Genomic DNA, 19,078 nt, shown 5'->3' on the forward strand with positions numbered 1-19,078 from the left:
GGCTGTGGTTGTTTACATACAATGGTTATACAAGTTTTTAACCACCACTTCCCAATAGTGCCACTACCTGTGAGCTGTTGTGCTTTGTGACCATGATGTTTTTATTTGCTTTTTTCTTTTGCTCATCACCCTGCATCATGTGACATGTCAGGTGCTTCCTCTGATAGGTATGTTATGTATGTGCTGTGTGAAACTGTTTCATGTCTGACTGAGGAGGGGCAACGTGGCCCGAAACGTTACATCACTTGTGTTGATTAAACCATTTCATCAATTGGAGCTCTTAGTGTGCGGACCTTTACTCATGCTCCTTTTAAAATGCTGCCATTAATCGAGAAGTTGTGCATGGGAATAAGACTCAACAAAACTTTTATCAGTGTTTTCTTTTCACTCTTTTGTGATAAGACATATTTTTGTCTCAGTAACATTGGTGGTCCCAAAAAATTACAATAGCGTTGAAACAAGCTATACATTCCAGCAATGCATGTGGGGGTACACACATTACAAACACCTTTGTAAGGACCAATTAAGTTGTAAGTAACCAACAGTTAAATACATGGAAATTGCATGCTGTCTTTGGTGGCAACAATGTTACAGTTTGGGCACTGTCAGCAGTGGTTTACTCAAATCTCTAGCCTCCCCAGATGTTCGGGCACGAATGTATCCAAGCAAAGACATGGAGTGGTGGCAAAAGTCCTCCACCTGTCTAATTTGCTGGAAACTGAGGACAGTCCTCCATGCACTTGCAGCTATCGTTGCATTCCTGGAGGAGACGAGGAATGGCTTTGAAGATGAAGTAGTCCCACTTGTCATATTCAAGGCAAAAGACTCAATGTCGTGATTTATTGAAAGATTGACAAAGCGATAAATGTTCCTCACTGCTTTGATGGGATTTTCCACTAAATCCTCATAACGCACAGTCATGTATTTTCCCTTAAACCAGCTGGGTGGATTTACAGCTGTTTTTAGAGTCCTTGATGTACGGTCACATATCACTTCCATAGCTCCAATAGAATGGTAGTCGGAGCCGTCTTTTTTGTTGCCCTTATGGCCTGGATCAGCAAATGGCATACGGCGAAGTTTGGGGTCCCTGCTGCGAACCACCTGCAAATTCTCACGGATCAGCCCGTGTCTAGATTTAATCCTTGAGTTGGCAACGGCCCTAGGGTCTCTAACCAAATGAATCACCTTCAGATTTAAGGAGGGGTCTTCCATTAAAGGAGCCAGTACGTTGACATCCAAGATGCGTACTCCCTTTATCACTATTGTGTTGTATTTCAAGCACTCTTCTTCCAACATCCTGAGACTCTGAGGGGGACATTTTTTACACACCTTGTCATCAACCATTCCAATCACATCTTTCCTGTACGCTGTGCAAAGAGGCAAAGAACACATGACTTTGTTGAGAGTGGCACCGAAGACTCCAAGAGAAGTTACATTCTTGCCGCCTGGGCTATTGTACAGCTGAAACACGGAGAAATCACAGCGGTACAGGGAGTTCAGCATGTCTCTGGCCGCCCCCTGGAGAGACACCGCATCACCGGGGTAGAGCTTCTGCCATATATGCCACATAGGTTCGTACAGGAAGAATACATCGGGGTTCTGGTTGAACAGTTCTCCGAAAAAAGACGACCCTGATCGCCATGTTGTCAGTACATAGACCAGCTGTCTTTTTCTGGTTTGAGGGGCTTTGTAAAGAAAACGGATATCAGACCGGCTCTGAAAAGTCGTGCTCTGCATGTGATGGTTACATTGTTGTGGCTCTTTAGTCCATTTGTAGTTAGCCAGGTTCAACATGGTCAAGGCTACAAGAAGAAAGTACGCTAGTAACATAATTATTCTCTTTTTGCGCAGCACTTTCATAACAAATCCGGGATTTGCTATGATCTTCGTATTGCTCCGGTAGGTTCTGGGTTTCCTGCCAAATCCAACATCTTTCTCCCATGGTGGCGTTAATTTGAGTTGATACGGTTTGTTTTTCATTTGAAACGGCTGAAACTATATTGTCTGGTGACGTTTAGATTTGCAACACTGTAGCATTCCGTGTAGCAGCTGCAGTGTTACATCTGGAGGCACACGTCTGCATCAAGTCCATCGATATGTGCACTCGCGAAATAAGTGATAAGATGCCAAATCCTCCAAAACCCGGTTGAAAAGGTAAACAAGCACTGCTGCACTGCGCAAGTGTTCTCATTCGGAATTAAGGCCTCAGCTGGAGAACGACAGATCTAAGTGAAAATGTACTTACTGAGAATTAACGCTTCGGATCCCCTAGCTCGCTGATGCATCTCGGCAAAGACTATGGTAAACAAAGCAGCACCATCAGCGAGGTAGGTTACCCCACAGACTCTGGAAAAAAATGTCAGTTTACGTCGGACAGACACCATCTGGCACCAGAGTCATAATAATAATTCCTCAATTATGTGATTCTTCTCTTCAGTGAAATATCCCTTGCCTATTTTGAGGCTGACACCGACCACAATAGCGTCGTAGTCTACCACTGAAACTAATTGAAACTGCGCGAATTCAATCAGAGCATGGCCAAACAAAGTCCCTCCCACACGAAGCTGTGATTGCTGGAAGACCCGGGAATAAGTCAAGCGGCGAAGAAAGTAATTGGCCTTTCACTCGTCTGTCTGATGTCGTGACTATTCGAGGGACTATCCCTTTGCAAGATGCAGCACCATTTAAACATCCCTGGTATCTTTCTTCCATCGAGGAGCTCTAAACATTTCCGTCATGTCACATCCATGTAGCGTAGAATTTATTGCGTAGACTCATGCATATAGACTCAAATATGTTCGTATGAAACGGTCGCACCACGATATAGAATATCCATCTAATTTTGATGTAGAAGGGCGAGAGGAATCCCCCACTGATGCACTTTAACAACAGAGAGACTTTACACTACAACAGCAGTATTTACCAATTGTTTACCATTTTGGTCACATTTTCAGATACATTTCTGAAGCATCCATTTTGAGAATGAAAGTTGTTTCAGATTAGGCTGATGTTTGCATATATATGACATTCATTGAGGTTATATAAGACCGTTATTACACTCTATGGAGTCTTCTTATCTTTTACCACTTTTTCATATTGTGTGTGACTGCCACCTACTGTCTAATGTTCTCTCTCTCTTTCTCTCTCTCTCTCCCATGCTCTCCCCCCCCCCCCCACACACACACACACCACACCCCCAACATACACACGCCTACAGTAAAGAAAGTGAATAACTGCAAATCGCTGTATGTCCCAGGTACAAGTACAATTGATTTTGTGATTTTTTTTAATAGTATTTCTCTTGAAAAGCAGCAATACTAATCTTGCATTGCAAAAAAAAAAAAAGCGTCAGTATAGGCTACATTATGTTTTTCAGTACCTATCAAACTGGAAAGTGTGTGTGTGTGTGTGTGTGTGTGTGTGTGTGTGTGTGTGTGTGTGTGTGTGTGTGTGTGTGTGTGTGTGAGAGAGAGAGAGAGAGAGAGAGAGCATGTGTGTCTACTAGCTCCACGGGCCTCCTTAAAAAGAGATTAAAGGAGTTCGAGGTTCATGCCAGTGTTGCATTAGGCTGGCTCACTGCCATACGTGTGAGTTTGAACGGCCTAGAGTTCACATTTACACCAAGGAACACCCGCACCTCCCATCTCCACACACACCCACACCCACACACACACACACACACACACACACACACACACACACACACACACAAACCCTCTCCATCCTCCTCCGTTTCTTTTCCCTGTCTCCCTGTAGTTCCCCAGTGTGTTTCTAATTGACTTCCCTGACCCTCTCCCTATCTCTCCTCGCACATTATTGCTCTGTAAACCCCTCCCCTGTGTCAGCCCTGCGGAGCACTTGGCTTGTGCTGCATGCCTTCCTATTCTGGGGTGCTTAGGCTGCACCATAGATGAGATGAGCTCATATTATTAAAATATAGAAGTACCTCTCACAGGGAACAGGGCAGTCTGAACATCAGCAGTGTGTGTGTGTGTGTGTGTGTGTGTGTGTGTGTGTGTGTGTCTGTGTGTGTCTGTGTGTGCATGTGTAATCTGCACCTATTTCTTACTGACGCTACATGACTAACCATTGGACCTGGCCTCTCGCAGTTCTGCAGGATGGCGTGGCCGCAACACAGACCGTGCAGTGGAAACCAGGTTGGCGCCAGGGATGACATGGCCACACACACACACACACACACACACACACACACACACACACACACACACACACACACACACACACACACACACACACACACACGCCCTATACGAATCTCTTCTCTGGCTCTCTGCCTCCTCTGTTCCTCTAAAGCCCTCTCCAGCTGGTCACTGTCCAAGCAAGCGCCCACACTCTTAGTGCTCTGCAAAAAAAAAAAAAAAAGTGAGAGACCTATAGGCTTGGCCTAGTGCTTTGAGTGCTCTGGCAGCCTGTCCTGGGTGGACGCATTAGCTAGCGGCTCGGCTCCTCTCTCTACACTGACTCATCCAGAAGTGAGTCATTAGGCCTCTGCAGGGAGAGGCACTGGGGCAACGAGAGCTGTGGAGATCATTCTCCACATACTGTACTGTCATGGCAACATCTTATCCTAAACACCAAACCTGTACAGTGGGCTCAGTCTTCCTTCGGAGCTCTGTGGTGCGTTGGGCTTTTGGAGGCGATGTTAATGCTTGGAGGGGTTAATTTGTTTTTAATCGTGTCAGTTCAGTTGAATGAGTTTAATCATTAAGCTGACTTTTCTCTCATAATGTGAAATCAGCACTTTGATTTTACTCGTATCTACTTCTTATCAATCTAGTCTGCATTTAAATGAGCAAGACCATGAACTCTTACACACACACCAAATCACCAACAATCATTATGGGCCTTCAACAAGCTGCAATAAAAAGAAAATGTGGATGGCATGGCACACTCTCTTACCCATAGAGTCAGTATTAGGAATCTGCAGAATTCACACTGAATAATACACATATTTGAAATACTATCTGTAGTTGGCCAGTCCACCATTGGCGATAAAGTGCATAATCTTCATTTCAGCTTCATCATAGTAGGACTTCCCTTTTGACCTTTGTATTCACACCATGTGTGTAACTTTCAGTACTACCTTTAAACTCAGCAGCAACTATTTCCTCAAAACCTCTAAGATTTGGCAACACTGAATAATGCCACTTCGATTTCCCCCGTTTATTTCCCAATGTTTAGTCAGTAGCTTTGCCGTTATTCCTTTCGTGTCATTCCTCAAAATCTTTTTTTTTTTTAAATAATGAGCTACTGTAATGCTTGTCCCTGCATGGGAGAGTGGAGTCTGGTGCTTACAACCTTCCATAGTCTATTGTCCTTTGTTGGCCCCTGAAGAAAAGAAACATTTGTACTGCCAATCTATTATTACCTCAGGCCAGCAGCTTTGCATGCCTAAGCACCTGATCTCTATTGGTCTGAAATAATTCCAAATCCCACTGTAGCAAAAACAGAAACTCTCCTAGCCTTGCGAATGAGTATTACCCATTCTACAGCAGACCCGCTACACAGATGACCTCCGCAACAAAGGCCCCATCCCTGAGACAGGTGGGCAGCTGAGTGATCGAGTTGCCATGGCGAGGGCTGTTTTTGATAAGGGTAGAAACTAGGGGAGCAGTGTGCCTTTTGTGACCCACTTCCTGCTCAGGGGCTCTCGAAGGTAACCGATCCTGTCTTCAGGCTAATCAATAATGCAGGGTAACTGGTGACAACTCTGAGGCCTGATGAATGTCTCCTGAAGGAGTGAATCAACGCTGGATTGGGTTGCAGTAAAATGGCTGTGGGCTTCAGGGGAAGTGATCCTTCGTCTCCCTTACCTCAGTTCGCCCACAAGGATTTCCTCTCCAGAGAATCGTTCGTTTTCAACCTGAGGAGGTGAGCTGGACTGTTAGCTTGGCTGCACTATGGACTACTCTCGGCCGGTGTAGCCTTTGTTGTTTACATTCCTCCCACTGTGTTTAGAAACAGGAAGTGTTGCTAACTGAATGTGATTGGTAAGTCTCGTGTCTGATGATATTTTTTTTTCATGTTGTAGTTTATTTTCTTGAGAGTCAAAGTTCTTTGGATAAGCTCATTACTCACACGTTGCCATGAAGGAGGAGTAGCCTAGTGGAGGAGAGGAGATCATTGTCCCTTCCCGTGAAATTACTTTGGTGATCTGTTTCACATTAGGCGCAAAATTGTACATTTGACTCTACAAACTCAAACGTTTGTAACTGACAGCTGCAGATACTGTAGATGCCATTCGAATTCTGCCTGGCTCAGTTCTGATATGACTTTGACAGAGTGAAATATGGACTGCAAAGGCACAGTTTAAACTCTTAAGAACCATAGACTGCTGCAGCAAATGGGGTTTTACCACCACCCAAAGAGTCACATGAAGAAAACCTCCACACCTCTTCAGTTAATGATTTGATCACTGTTGAACATCTGATGGTGACGTGTGTTTGAAGGGGACATCCCTTCCCTACAATATCACATGTTTTATCTGGTCATTACAAGGCTATAGATACCCTAGTTGTTTATAATAAAGTGTGATGACAGTGTTCTGTGTGATCAGGACAGCTAGTGTTAAAAGTAGTAATGTAACTAAGGTATTACCCTAGTAATGTAATCTTGCAGTCTCAAACCACATCTATTTCTCTGCTGCCTGAGTCTCAACGATTAGCAAAAGCCAAAATGTAATTGCTGACAAAGGGGACAAGTGAGGGTGTTACCTTAGATAACAGGTACATTTCATCACACATCATGTTAATCAGCTTGATACAACTGATTTATAACAACTGATAAATGGCTGATAAATCGTGTCATTTCAGGCAGATCAACATAATCGGTCTTGATAACTTATATGCTCTGTCTGGATCAAACCCCTTGCATGTACTAACATTAAAGAAACATTGGTTGCAAACATTAAAGAAAACATATCTCACTTTCACCAAGAGTAACCTTATGCACATATCTTAATGTGTTTGCTCCATTAGAATACTTAAGGGCTAATGTACCTGCTCATTTGGTTCTTTCTTTGGTAATTCTTTGATGGGACCGAAACAAGGATGATAAAATCAATTCATTGGAACTATGACGGAATGCAAAGCAGTCAACACTCAATATGTTTCAGTGATGGCATTTTACTAATGAATTTTGCAACACCCTTTTCCTCATTTGCACAGGTATGAAAAGTATCCATGGAGGTAAAACTCAACAGAGTGGACCTACTGTAGTCATTTCTATAGCCAATGCTATAGCTAATTCAGCCAAAACATTCTCAATGGGCTGCTGCATTTTTAAAAATGGCGTCCAACGTGTGCTTACTTTCACCCTTCTCCTTTCTTTTTGTGCCTACCGGTGTGGACCCTAAATTACTTGTGAAAATGTAGGCAGACTCTAGCAAATCAGATACCATTTTAATTGGGATGCTAACTATCTGAAGATAACTAAACCCTGAAACCTGTATGGAATCAGAGTCTTTCTAATGAGGAGAAGCAGCACTCACAAAATCCTCCATAGTAATGCATGGGGTTAGTTTTGTTGTCTACACATATCCTGTCCTTTCCGCAGCAAAAAAAAATTGGCACAATGTATTCACAACATACTGTACCACATGATTGGCACAATGTATTTACATGTCGACTTGTCGGGGCTGATATGTGTAGACAACTGCCATATTGCTGTTATGTACAAACACCATGCATTGCTAAGGAGGATTGTTTGAGTGCTGTGTTTCCTCAGAAAGTCTCTGATATAGTGTAACAAATAATACATGTCCTCTTGCATTGCATCACTGTGACCTTGTATGCTTGGTATGACACCATCTGAGACCTAGGGTTACTTCGTAAGGAACACACAATACATTTCTCAGCATTTTTTTTTCACTCAATCCAGCTCCACAGGTGGGTGTTTACCTGTCAGGTGAGAAAGGCATGAAGACAGCTGATGACCCAGCAGTGGACGTCCAAATGTTAAACTTTAACTTGTGTTATTTCTCTGATCCAGCACCACCCACATTCACTGTCGGGATCAAAGGTCTCTTCTGCACTCTCACATCTGTGCCCAAGGGAGCTCCCAACCCTGGTGCCAGGGCAGTCTGTCAGGTGCGTCTAAGCTGAGCGTCAGGAGACCCCTGTCTAGGACATCCCTTCCGCTTCACCAAGGAAAAACAAGATACGACCCTGTCAGCTGTCAGCCCCAAAGGAATAGACCTGAAGGTATAGTGTCTGCTGTTTCTGTTTTGGAAGCCTATATGGGTCAGTTGGCACTCATAGTGGCATAATGGAGGGTTGTGTTGATTTGGAATTATCAGCCCGTAACATACCTGTCACCATATCGACATATAAGTAGGTTTTGTTTTTGACAGGCTTGTTGTTGAATGTTATCCTTTGACAACAATAGTAGGGTTATTGCTGAGGCATGAAGTGATTTAGCATGAAGTGATTTTGTTTTGTCTTTAAAAGCAATGGGTTCATTTAGCATAAGATGTCTGTACGCTTTCCTGTTTCAGTTGTTTGGGATCCGATCTCAGAGTCTGCTGCCTTTACCTTTTAATCTTTCACCTCAGGATCACTGGACCCAAGGAATAGGACTAGAGAAGCCAGCATGCCCCGGGGAAAAGTAACTCAGATCTCACGAGAGGACCTGGAGGACCTCAAAGAGGCGTTCGACAAGATCGGTAAGGATGGTTCCAAAAGCATACACTTCATGCCTATTCTGTTCAGTAAAGAAATGCCATTATGAAATGCATTATTATATCTTCTATGTATCCGGTCGTTCCCACTTTGCACTGGCTAGATATGTTGAAAAGACAAAATCAGATCACATCACAGCTGACAGTGGTAAACCATTAATAGATTTTATAGAAGACATGATCACAAACACTGCATTTATAAAATCCCACATGATAATTATCTAATTAGGGACATGATGATAGGTATCAAGCTCATGATGTGTCAAAGTTTAGGTCCTTTAGAAATTGTAAAGAGATTAAATGCATTGCATGAATGATTTTATCTGTACAGATATTGATAACAGTGGCTATGTGAGTGACTTTGAGCTTCAGGACCTCTTTCGGGAAGCCAGGTATTCCTTGCCAGGGTTTAAGGTGCGCGAAATTGCTGAAAAGTTCATCTCTGGAGACAGCAACAAAGATGAGAAGATAAGCTTTGATGAATTTGTTGCGGTAAGGGTATAGCATTTTTATAGCAACAGTTTGAACTTCTGCCAAGTCCTCACAAATGTCTTCCCTATATACAGGGAATCATAGTAGCATGATCATAAGTTGTTTTGCATGTTTTTGAGTGTCATTTTGCTTTGAACAGTTGACATAAAGAGCTGATCTGTACCTGCAACAACCACACTGACTTGTTCTTCCTAAATATTATAGATTTTCCAAGAACTGAAAAGCAATGACATCAAGGAGACCTTCCGCAAGGTGATCTCCAAAAAAGATGGGTTAATATGTCTTCCGGGCACATCAGGAGTCTCCACTGAGGGCACTCAACACTACTACGCAGGTGAGAGGAGAGGAGGGGAGAGGACAGTCAGCAATCCATATCAATGAGCAGCAATTATGTAACAGTGTGAGACCCAGCAGCACCCTGCACCTCAGCAGTCAAAACAGGTTACTTATTCCCTGGAAAGGACTGTGTGGGGGTTGCATGCACATGTGTGTTTTATGCTCTGTTCTTGAGAATGTTGAAATTGAATATTTAAGCAAGATATTTTCATATTGAAATCTGTATGTAAACCACTCCATTGATAAACAAGGCCAGTAAAGTAGATGGTGTACACAGTATAAAGGGAACCTATTTAGTTTCGACTGACGTCGGCGTGTTGAGTGCAAAAGAGATGCCTAACTTTGTAGTGATAGCAGTTGTTTTGTCTTCTTTGATAACCCATCAGATGAGGAGAAAGTGGCCTTTGTGAACTGGATAAATAAGTCCTTGGCCAAAGATCCAGACTGCAGGCACCTTCTCCCCATCGACCCAGACAACGACACCCTGTTTAAGTCTGTTAAGGACGGGATACTGCTGTGGTATGGAACCATCCATAACGGCCAATCCTGCATGCAGACTTACTGTTTAGTTCCACTGTGGAGCACCAGTCTGTGAACATGGATGTAATGGTGTGCATTTAGCCCGGTGGTGGTTAGGCCTAAACAATGTGATCACTTGGATGAGCTAATAAATGATGGCCATCTGTTCTCGGATTTAATCATCTTTGTTTTTGTTTTTCAGCAAAATGATTAATTTGTCCCAGCCAGACACAATTGATGAGAGAGTGATAAACATGAAGAAATTAACGACTTTTACAACGAATGTAAGCACCCAATTTGACAGTGTGTGACCTTGAAAACCTGTCATCTTCTCTCACTGAGACTTTTCAGTTGTTTCCCATTTTCAAATCGGAAACCTCTCTCTCTCATTCTCTCTCTTTCTCTCTGTCTCTCCCTCCCTCTCTCATTTTCTCATCGGTCTGTGCATGTCAATTATGTCTCATCATTCTCTCTCTCTCTCTCCACCCCCCCCCCCCCCCCCACACACATACACACACACACACTCATCCTACAGGACAACCTGAATCTAGCTCTAAATTCAGCCGCAGCCATCGGCTGCACTGTAGTCAACATTGACCCTACGGACCTGAAGGCTGGGAAGCCACACCTGGTGTTGGGCCTGCTCTGGCAGATCATCAAGATTGGGCTGTTTGCAGATATTGAGATTTCCAGAAATGAAGGTTGGTAGACATGCATGTTGAGCCGCATATCTGCAAATATCTGAATGTGTATTGTGTTTGTTTATACAGTATGTCTATGTGGGTTTGGACAATATTGCATCTTGACGTAAATACTGTGTGTGTGTGTGTGTGTGTGTGTGTGTGTGTGTGTGTGTGTGTGTGTGTGTGTGTGTGTGTGTGTGTGTGTGTGTGTGTGTGTGTGTGTGTGTGTGTGTGTGTATGTGTGTGTGTGTGTGTGTGTGTGTGTGTGTGTGTGTGTTTGCTCACGTGTGTGTGTGTGTGTGTGTGTGTGTGTGTGTGTCTGCATGTCTGCGTGAATACGTGAATACGTGTGTCTACGTGTGTGTGCGTGCAGCACTCATTTGCCTGCTGCAGCCGGGCGAGCAGCTGGACCACCTGCTCTCCATGTCCCCCGAGGAGCTGCTGCTGCGCTGGGTCAACTACCACCTCAACAACGCCGGCTGGCAGAGCATTAGCAACTTCAGTGACGACATCAAGGTAGTGCCGCCACGCCCAAAGAACTACAACTAAACACACACACACACACACACACACACACACACACGTACACACACACGTACACACACACACACACACACACACACACACACACCTACACACCTACACACACACACACACACACACACACACACACACACACACACACACACACACATCATCCATAATCATTTTAAATGTTTTAATGTCTCTGAACTTAATGCCTCAATAGAGATCAACTCAAGCGCAGCAGTAAACATATTTTATGCATATTTCATATTTATATTTATATTTAATATTTCATTTGGATACTGTTTTGAATTTTGAGGATAATATTTTTGAGAATATTTTTAATGTGTTCCATCATGCAAGCAAAGGGCCTGTTTGATGCTAAACACATGCCCTCTCTCCTGCCTCAGGACTCCAAAGCCTACTTCCACCTGCTCAGCCAGATCGCTCCTAGAGGGGACAGAGACGAGATCGGCATTCCCATTGACATGTCAGGACTAAGTGTGAGTATGGGACCTGGGTCCTATGAGGAAAAGTCTGTGTGTGTGTGTGTGTGTGTGTGTGTGTGTGTGTGTGTGTGTTTGTGCGTGTGCGTGTGCGGGTGCGGGTGCGTGTGTATGTGTGTGTGTGTGTGTGTGTGTGTGTGTGTTTGTGTGTGTGTTTGTGTGTGTGTCTGTCTGTCTGCCTGTCTGATTGTTACACACACTAGTGTGTGCATGTGTGTGTGCGTGCTTACGCCTGCCCTTTTTTGATGTGTCAGTGTACTTTGATAAACGTCTGTGAAGTCGGCCTAAGAAGGTGAAAGATCACATGAGGTTTCTGATAAGGCCTTAAGATATACGATAACGGGAATATAATTGCAAATAAAACAGGGAACCTCCTTTGGACCTTTGTCTGACGAGGAAAGACTAGCAGATGATCTTTTGGCCTCCCTGTCACTATTTGTAGCGATTCATTATAATGTTAGTGCGGGACATTGATGGCTAAGTCTTTCACCTTTTTCAGTGTTTTCATAGCAGCAAAGGTGTCAGGTGGTTAGCCATGCAGGCACAACTCGGGTGTGGTAGGAGAAGGGGACTGCTTCCTGATTGCCCCTGTCATGAAGCACTAATATAAACAGAGTGTGAGAACATGGAAAAGCATGACACGTGGACAGAAAGAGGGAAGTGTGTGTGTGTGAGAGAGAGAGAGAGAGAGAGAGAGAGAGAGAGAAAGAAAGAAAGAAAGACAAGATAGCCCTGAAGCTTTGCGTTCTGAATCTGGACTACAGGGTTGGGAAGGGTGGTTATTGTGCTTGGTCACTGGGGCAGTGTTGGACGTGTGTCTCTCTTCCCTTCCCAGGAGCGGGACGATGAGAAGCGAGCGGAGATGATGCTGAAGCAGGCCGACAGGCTGGACGCCAGGCAGTTTGTCACTGCTCACGACGTCGTGTCCGGGAACAGCATGCTCAACATAGCTTTTGTGGCCAACCTGTACAACCTCCACCCAGCGCTCAACAAGCCTGCCATCAATGGCCTAGACCTCAGCTTACTGGAGGGTAGGTCTTCTCTCAAGGGTTTTGGCAGCAATGCAGACACTATAAAACACGGGAATTCAGTGACCCAAATGATGGCAGGGCTCTGATTAAAATCTCTAGAAGCATGTAAGCAGTCTGCAGTATTTTAACAGACAGAGAGCATTGATATATCATAAAGGAGTTATGACTTGATTGGTTGGTTAATGACTAACAGAGAAGGAACTTTGTGGACCAAAGTTGACAGCTTTGCAGTCACACATTTGGCCACTAGGGGTGGCAGAGTGCTTTGTGTCCCAGTCTGTGAGTGTACACATTTTAAAATTGTCACGAGTTATCCAGTCACTCTTCCCCGGATTTGACACCTGCAGTTGTAGGTGGGGTACTTTGCTTGGTCACAAACTATTTCACGCGGCGAGAGTCGGTCATCCTAGGTCCAGAGAGTAAAAGTCCTGTCGTACTCTTTCTACCTGTGCACTTAACGCAGGTGACATTGATAATTATCTGATCTACTTGGCCGCTGATTAGAATGAGCTGGTCTAATGGCTGGATCAAATACTTTTACTTTCTGAACTCAGGATATCCGCTTCTGCACGCTTCTATCTAGTGTCCCTAGGCCCATTTCCCCTTTCCAACTCTGACTTTTATACCCATCCATAAACATATTCATAGCTGACTAAACACACACACACACACACACACACACACACACACACACACACACACACACGCACACACATGTATGCGCGCACACACTCTCACACACAAACACACATACACACACACACTCTCTCACACATACACACACTCTCTCTCTCTCTCACACACCCACACACACACACACTCACACATACATATACACTCTCACACACACCCTCAGGAAAACGCGCACACACACACACACACACACACACACACACACACACACACACACACACACACACCTGTGCATTGCGCGCGCACACACACACACACACACACACACACACACACACACACACACACACACACATGCGCACACACACATGCTACTCTCACACACACACACTCTCACACATGTACTGATACTACAGGGAATGTCCCTCCCTTCAGAATCGGTTGTTTGATTGAACTCTGTTGAACAATGCTGCCATTCACCTGGTCTGTCTGAATTGCATACGCAGTGAATGTCGAAAGAGGTTTTACTGTAAACTAGCAGCTCAAAAGTGATGTAGCATACGTGGTTTCACTCTTCTTGCACAAGAGACCACAGATTTAACTTTGCCAACAGCTTACTGGAACAGCACACACTTAACTGTCATTACAATAACATAAATTCCAACGGTTCCTTTTTGGTTCTCGTTAACCAAGCATGACGGCCACATATGGATATGTAATAATATTATGCGTCAATCTCCTATTTCATTCACTGGCGCATGGTATCTGCTCTGTGCCTTGAAATCTGCTGGCCTCTGAAAGAAAACATGCACAGTCAGTGTTTTGGAGATTTGTAAAACATTTTAAAGTCTCTGTGATGGAGGCTGTTTTGGCAAAGACTATAGCCCATTTCACAGACAGAGAGAGACCAAAATTGGTCACCTTTAAAATGATCAGTAATTTGATATAGGGCGGGTATGACAGCCTATATACTGTATATATATGTTAGACTCAAAGTGCTAACTTTGCACAGGAGAATCCAGGGAGGAGCGCACCTTCCGGAACTGGATGAACTCCTTGGGAGTGGCTCCCACTGTCAACCACTTGTACAGGTCAGACCAAACCAAATGATTTTTACTTTATTGGGGCAATGTACTTTGGTCAAAATTTTCATTTTGGAGGTTATAGACAATAACATTTGTCTTCTCAATCCAGTGATCTGGTGGATGGTTGGGTCATTCTTCAGTTATATCAACACACTCAGATTCCTGTGAACTGGGACAAAGTCAACAAGCCCCCATATCCCTCTTTGGGTGCGAACATGAAAAAGGTTTGGCATAGGTTTATTTTTTTATATATAATTTTTTTTTTTTTAAATCTGCCTGCCCCTATGGGAATTTTAACACACAGGGTTAACATAGGGGTTTCAATACCTATGACCCCTGTATTTTAAGGAAAACATTTATTTATTTGCGAAACATTATGCATTCACAAAGACAATTGATGTCCTTAAAGGTTGGACATGTCTTCATTTTTTTTATTTAAGGCATTAAAATCAATTTTCAAAAGATTTTATATTCCTCTTTATAGTCAACTTTAGCAAGTATATATTAGTTATACTTATGTAATTACTTATACTTATGGAGGACACTGTTAATTGGAACACATACTGCCTGTTATATTAATATGTATTGCCAATATTACCTTGGCATCTTTTAATGCAAGTAAACATTCATACTGAGATTAGTGAAAAGTTTAGCAGTGCTATGTTGTTAATTAATAATTATATACCTTGTGCTGTGTAATTTTTCTAATCATCTCCGTAATCAAATACTCTTCTCTGTCGTTATAAACATATTACATTCCTCAAGGCCATGACATTATCCTCTATGTATTATTCAAAACAGCTGAAGGGTTTTCAACAGTAAAATCCAGATGCTGTGTTGATGCCGATGATTATGCTAAATTATGCATGTTATGCTAAATAATATCTATTGTTTATTTCTTTTTTTTTTTGTTTTGAAGCTGGAGAACTGTAGCTATGCGGTGGATCTAGGCAAAACGGTTGCCAGGTTCTCTCTGGTGGGTGTTGGTGGGGTAAACATCAATGAGGGCAGTCGAGTCCATACCCTGGGTTTAATATGGCAGATAATGAGGAGGTAGGCTACTTCACTTGTACTAGTTTCACAGGTCTGTGTTTAATCTAGCCAGTGGCTATCGAAGACAAACGCAGGCCTGTTTCAAGCCTGTTTTGAAGTCTCTTACTGTCTCATGACTCAAAAGCTTATTTTAGGTCAGGACTGGCCTGAAAGAAGCTAGCATTTATAAGATATTTTTAAACTCTACTCTCAAGTCAGTTTCCCTTACTCTCTAATATAGCTGGTGTTTTTTTTGTCTCTTCATTGTAGATACACAGTGAAGGTTTTGTCAGACCTTGGAGAGGGTGAAAAAGTGGACGACCAATTTATCATCAACTGGGTGAATGCTGCTTTAAAGGAAGGCGACAAGGACACGTTCATCACCAGCTTCAAGGTGAGGCAGACGGACTTCTGTTTCTTTTATTCACATTTCACAATATGTCTTTGATTGGAGACGGAAAACAATGGCTATTCTCATAAGAACATGCACTGATTCTGCTTCAGCTTTGATAGATAGATAGATAGATACTTTATTGATCCCCAAGGGGAAATTCAAGAATGATGAAACCCTTTTGCCCATCTTTAAATTTGGTGGCTCTAACTAATGGGGCGGCCATGTTTTCCAGGACAAATCAATCAGTACCAGCCTCCCAGTGATCGATCTGATCGCTACCATCGTTCCTAGCGCTGTCAAAGACGAAATGGTTAAGAGAGGAGATCTGAGCCCCGAGGACAAGCTGAACAATGCAAAGTAAGAAACAATAAAACAAACAATCCAACTCTCTCTCTCTGCTCATAAATCACGGGGATAAAGATCGGACTCTCGCGTATCCCCTGCCTCCTGTCTCAATGCCACTCACTCCACCCATTTCCCTCACGACAGGTATGCCATCTCGGTTGCCAGAAAGATCGGTGCCAAGGTGTACGCATTGCCTGACGACCTGGTGGAGGTGAAGCCCAAAATGGTGATGACAGTGTTTGCCTGCCTAATGGGCAGATCGATGAGGGCTGAAAAGAATGACAAAACTGAGAAAAAAAGAAGTTCCAGACGCTTCTGAACACCCCCCCCCCCCCCCCTCACACACACACACACACACACACACACACATGCACAACTCTGTACTGCACTGTTCTCTTCACTCACTCCAAAGTACACCTCTCCTCCTCCTCCTCCCCCTCTTTTACCCTCCTTACATTTACATTTATTAATTTGGCAGATGCGTTTATCCAAAGCGACTTACAGCAAATCTCTCATTGTCTCATCATGTACTCCTACTCACCAACTGTCGGTCCAGGCAGTGCAACAATTGCTCCATTATGTTTTGTATTGTCTTGTGATTTATTAGAGATAGTGGTAATAAGATGATCCAGAATCATCTAAAATATTGCACAGACAAATAATGCATGTCATTTTTCACTGGCTGTTATAAAAAGTTGTGCATAGGCTTAAGATGTTTGTAAATGTCAAATTTATTTCGAATGACTAATTTCAATAAATTTACCAAATTAGAAATGCTTGTGAATCAAGAATATATACTTTTCTAAAGTGAAACAAGTTACAGTATCTTATTATCATGCATTTTTATATTTGATGTTGAATTATACAGTAGCAGTATCTCAGAGACGATACGCAAGTCTTACCCTCCTTTAGTTACGCAATTGCCTCAACTATCTTCACATACTCTTGAAATACTAAGGGGCCCGAAACAAATACGAAAAGCCTCTATGACAGGACGTCTGTGAAATTCAGTGGGAAAACAATAGAGCGTATGACATTCCTCTCATTAGTGAGTTGATAATTGGGCTGATGGCATCCCTCTATGTGTATAGTAGTGGCCAGGGCAGCCGGCCCGCCGTCTGGTCTGCATTTAGTCCTGCTGGAGGGAGAAGCGGAGCTTATCAAGTGTGGGCCATCGTCCACAAGCTGCAGTTTGTTTTTATTGTGTTGGGGCCAGGGAGGATACAATCACATAACAACGAATGGTTCAGAACAGAAGGTGGGGGCTAGGGGGGTGGGTTTCGAGATCTGATACAGGCGACCATCCGATTCCAAACGGACTATTCATCAGTCTTTCCTGCAACAGAGTGCGCTGTAACATTTTTTGCCTGCTCTGACTATGATGGTGCATGAGGCCGCATGAAACCAAAGCCTTAGGGAGAAGGACCCCCATGGGTTCAGGGGGGGATGGGAGGGTCTGCTACGGTATTTTAAACATGTCGAGGTTTGTCGGGATGAATAGGATCCTCTGCATGCTCAGCAGAACGGTTAGCACAGGTGCAGGTAATGAAATGAACAGCCTCCAGGTTTCAATCCACCTCTAATGGCTCACAAAGCCACAACACGACTCCCCTGTGGAAGCTCCTGCTGGAAAATAGCTCTGGATGAAAGCGAAAATCCCTTTCCTAATAGACCTGATGGATTAAGAAGCACAAAATCCTGAAAGTATATAAGAAAAGGCTTGACATTGACTTAAGCTCTGAGTATTTGCAGGGTATTGTGAGTCCAGCTTTACCATAAGCCATCCCCCCACAAGGGGGATCCTGTGCTGCTTTGGAATCTGGAAGTGATCTTGAAATTCCAGGAGTGTGGAGGTCCTCGGGGTAGCTTGAGGGAGAGGGTGGGGGTAGTGGTGGGGGGGAGGGCACCTCTCTATACTCCATATGCATTCGTCCAAGACTCACACCATGTGATTCAACAACATATTACCCTTTCTTCAGGAATTCAGAGGTATAGGAAATTCAGGCACGCAGGCCGGAAGCCCTTATGAATGCAAATACTACTACAATTACACCGTGTTTTACTTTAGACATGCAAATACCACTATAATTACATTGTGTTCTACTTTAGACATAATTGACTTTTCTCAGAAAACGGTCTATAAACTACCAGTTTGGGCTTAGGGCCTGATCAAATGTCCACTGCAGGAGTATTTTCAGTGTCATTTGTTTGATGTCTCTAGCCCCACCTAGAGGACATGATACAGACCCTTCCACAAAAACCTGCACCTAGGGGTCCTATTTCATGTACCACCTCTGCCACAGCTATTCTCTGTTTCCATTAATGGTCCTGACTCATCAAATTAAGATGGGATTTTTCCCAAACATCCAAGAGTCACATGGCCCCGACTTTCCAGACTGCATGCCAGTTTCCAGCCTCTCCTCTGTGACTTTACTTTAATTAGAGTGCATGGCTTGCAGTCAAGAATGACTTTTTCCTTTGTTTTAGATTATCTTTTTCTTTTATGCACAGACATAGCTTGAAGATGTTACTTTCAAATATACTTATGTTAATTCCATCATCATGTTTTAATGCAAGATATTGAACTTCAACCACAGAGAGCTCCATTGAAAAATCAACAACCAAAAATCAAACAGACACAGAAGTTCCCCTCTGTGGTGAAATGATCTATGAAGAAGAGAGGGCCATCTGTGGGCTAAATGTAGCTTTAAACACACACACACACACACACACACACACACACACACACACACACAATCACAAAGCCAGATAATAGAGAGATTTGATAAATAAATAGTT

The 19,078-nt window shown here is 43.4% G+C and overlaps 2 protein-coding genes across 2 annotated transcripts; one reads left to right on the top strand and one right to left on the bottom strand.

Annotated features, from left to right (window-relative positions):
* Positions 1–365: 365 nt before the first annotated feature.
* On the bottom strand, positions 366–2,491 carry chst2a (carbohydrate (N-acetylglucosamine-6-O) sulfotransferase 2a). The gene has a single exon (XM_062530482.1). The coding sequence runs from the start codon at positions 1,978–1,980 to the stop codon at positions 589–591; it is 1,392 nt and encodes a 463-aa protein (XP_062386466.1). The 5' UTR covers positions 1,981–2,491; the 3' UTR covers positions 366–588.
* A 5,584-nt stretch (positions 2,492–8,075) lies between these two features.
* Positions 8,076–17,053, top strand: pls1 (plastin 1 (I isoform)). The gene is made up of 16 exons (XM_062530483.1): positions 8,076–8,222; positions 8,573–8,683; positions 9,030–9,190; positions 9,395–9,524; positions 9,913–10,045; positions 10,248–10,329; positions 10,581–10,746; positions 11,102–11,244; positions 11,664–11,756; positions 12,595–12,790; positions 14,436–14,514; positions 14,618–14,732; positions 15,428–15,561; positions 15,811–15,934; positions 16,167–16,291; positions 16,424–17,053. The coding sequence occupies exons 2-16, from the start codon at positions 8,611–8,613 to the stop codon at positions 16,596–16,598; spliced, it is 1,929 nt and encodes a 642-aa protein (XP_062386467.1). The 5' UTR covers positions 8,076–8,222; positions 8,573–8,610; the 3' UTR covers positions 16,599–17,053.
* Positions 17,054–19,078: the final 2,025 nt, after the last annotated feature.

Source organism: Sardina pilchardus, chromosome 2, assembly GCF_963854185.1.
Source record: "Sardina pilchardus chromosome 2, fSarPil1.1, whole genome shotgun sequence".
Classification (NCBI taxonomy): Eukaryota; Metazoa; Chordata; class Actinopteri; order Clupeiformes; family Clupeidae; genus Sardina; species Sardina pilchardus.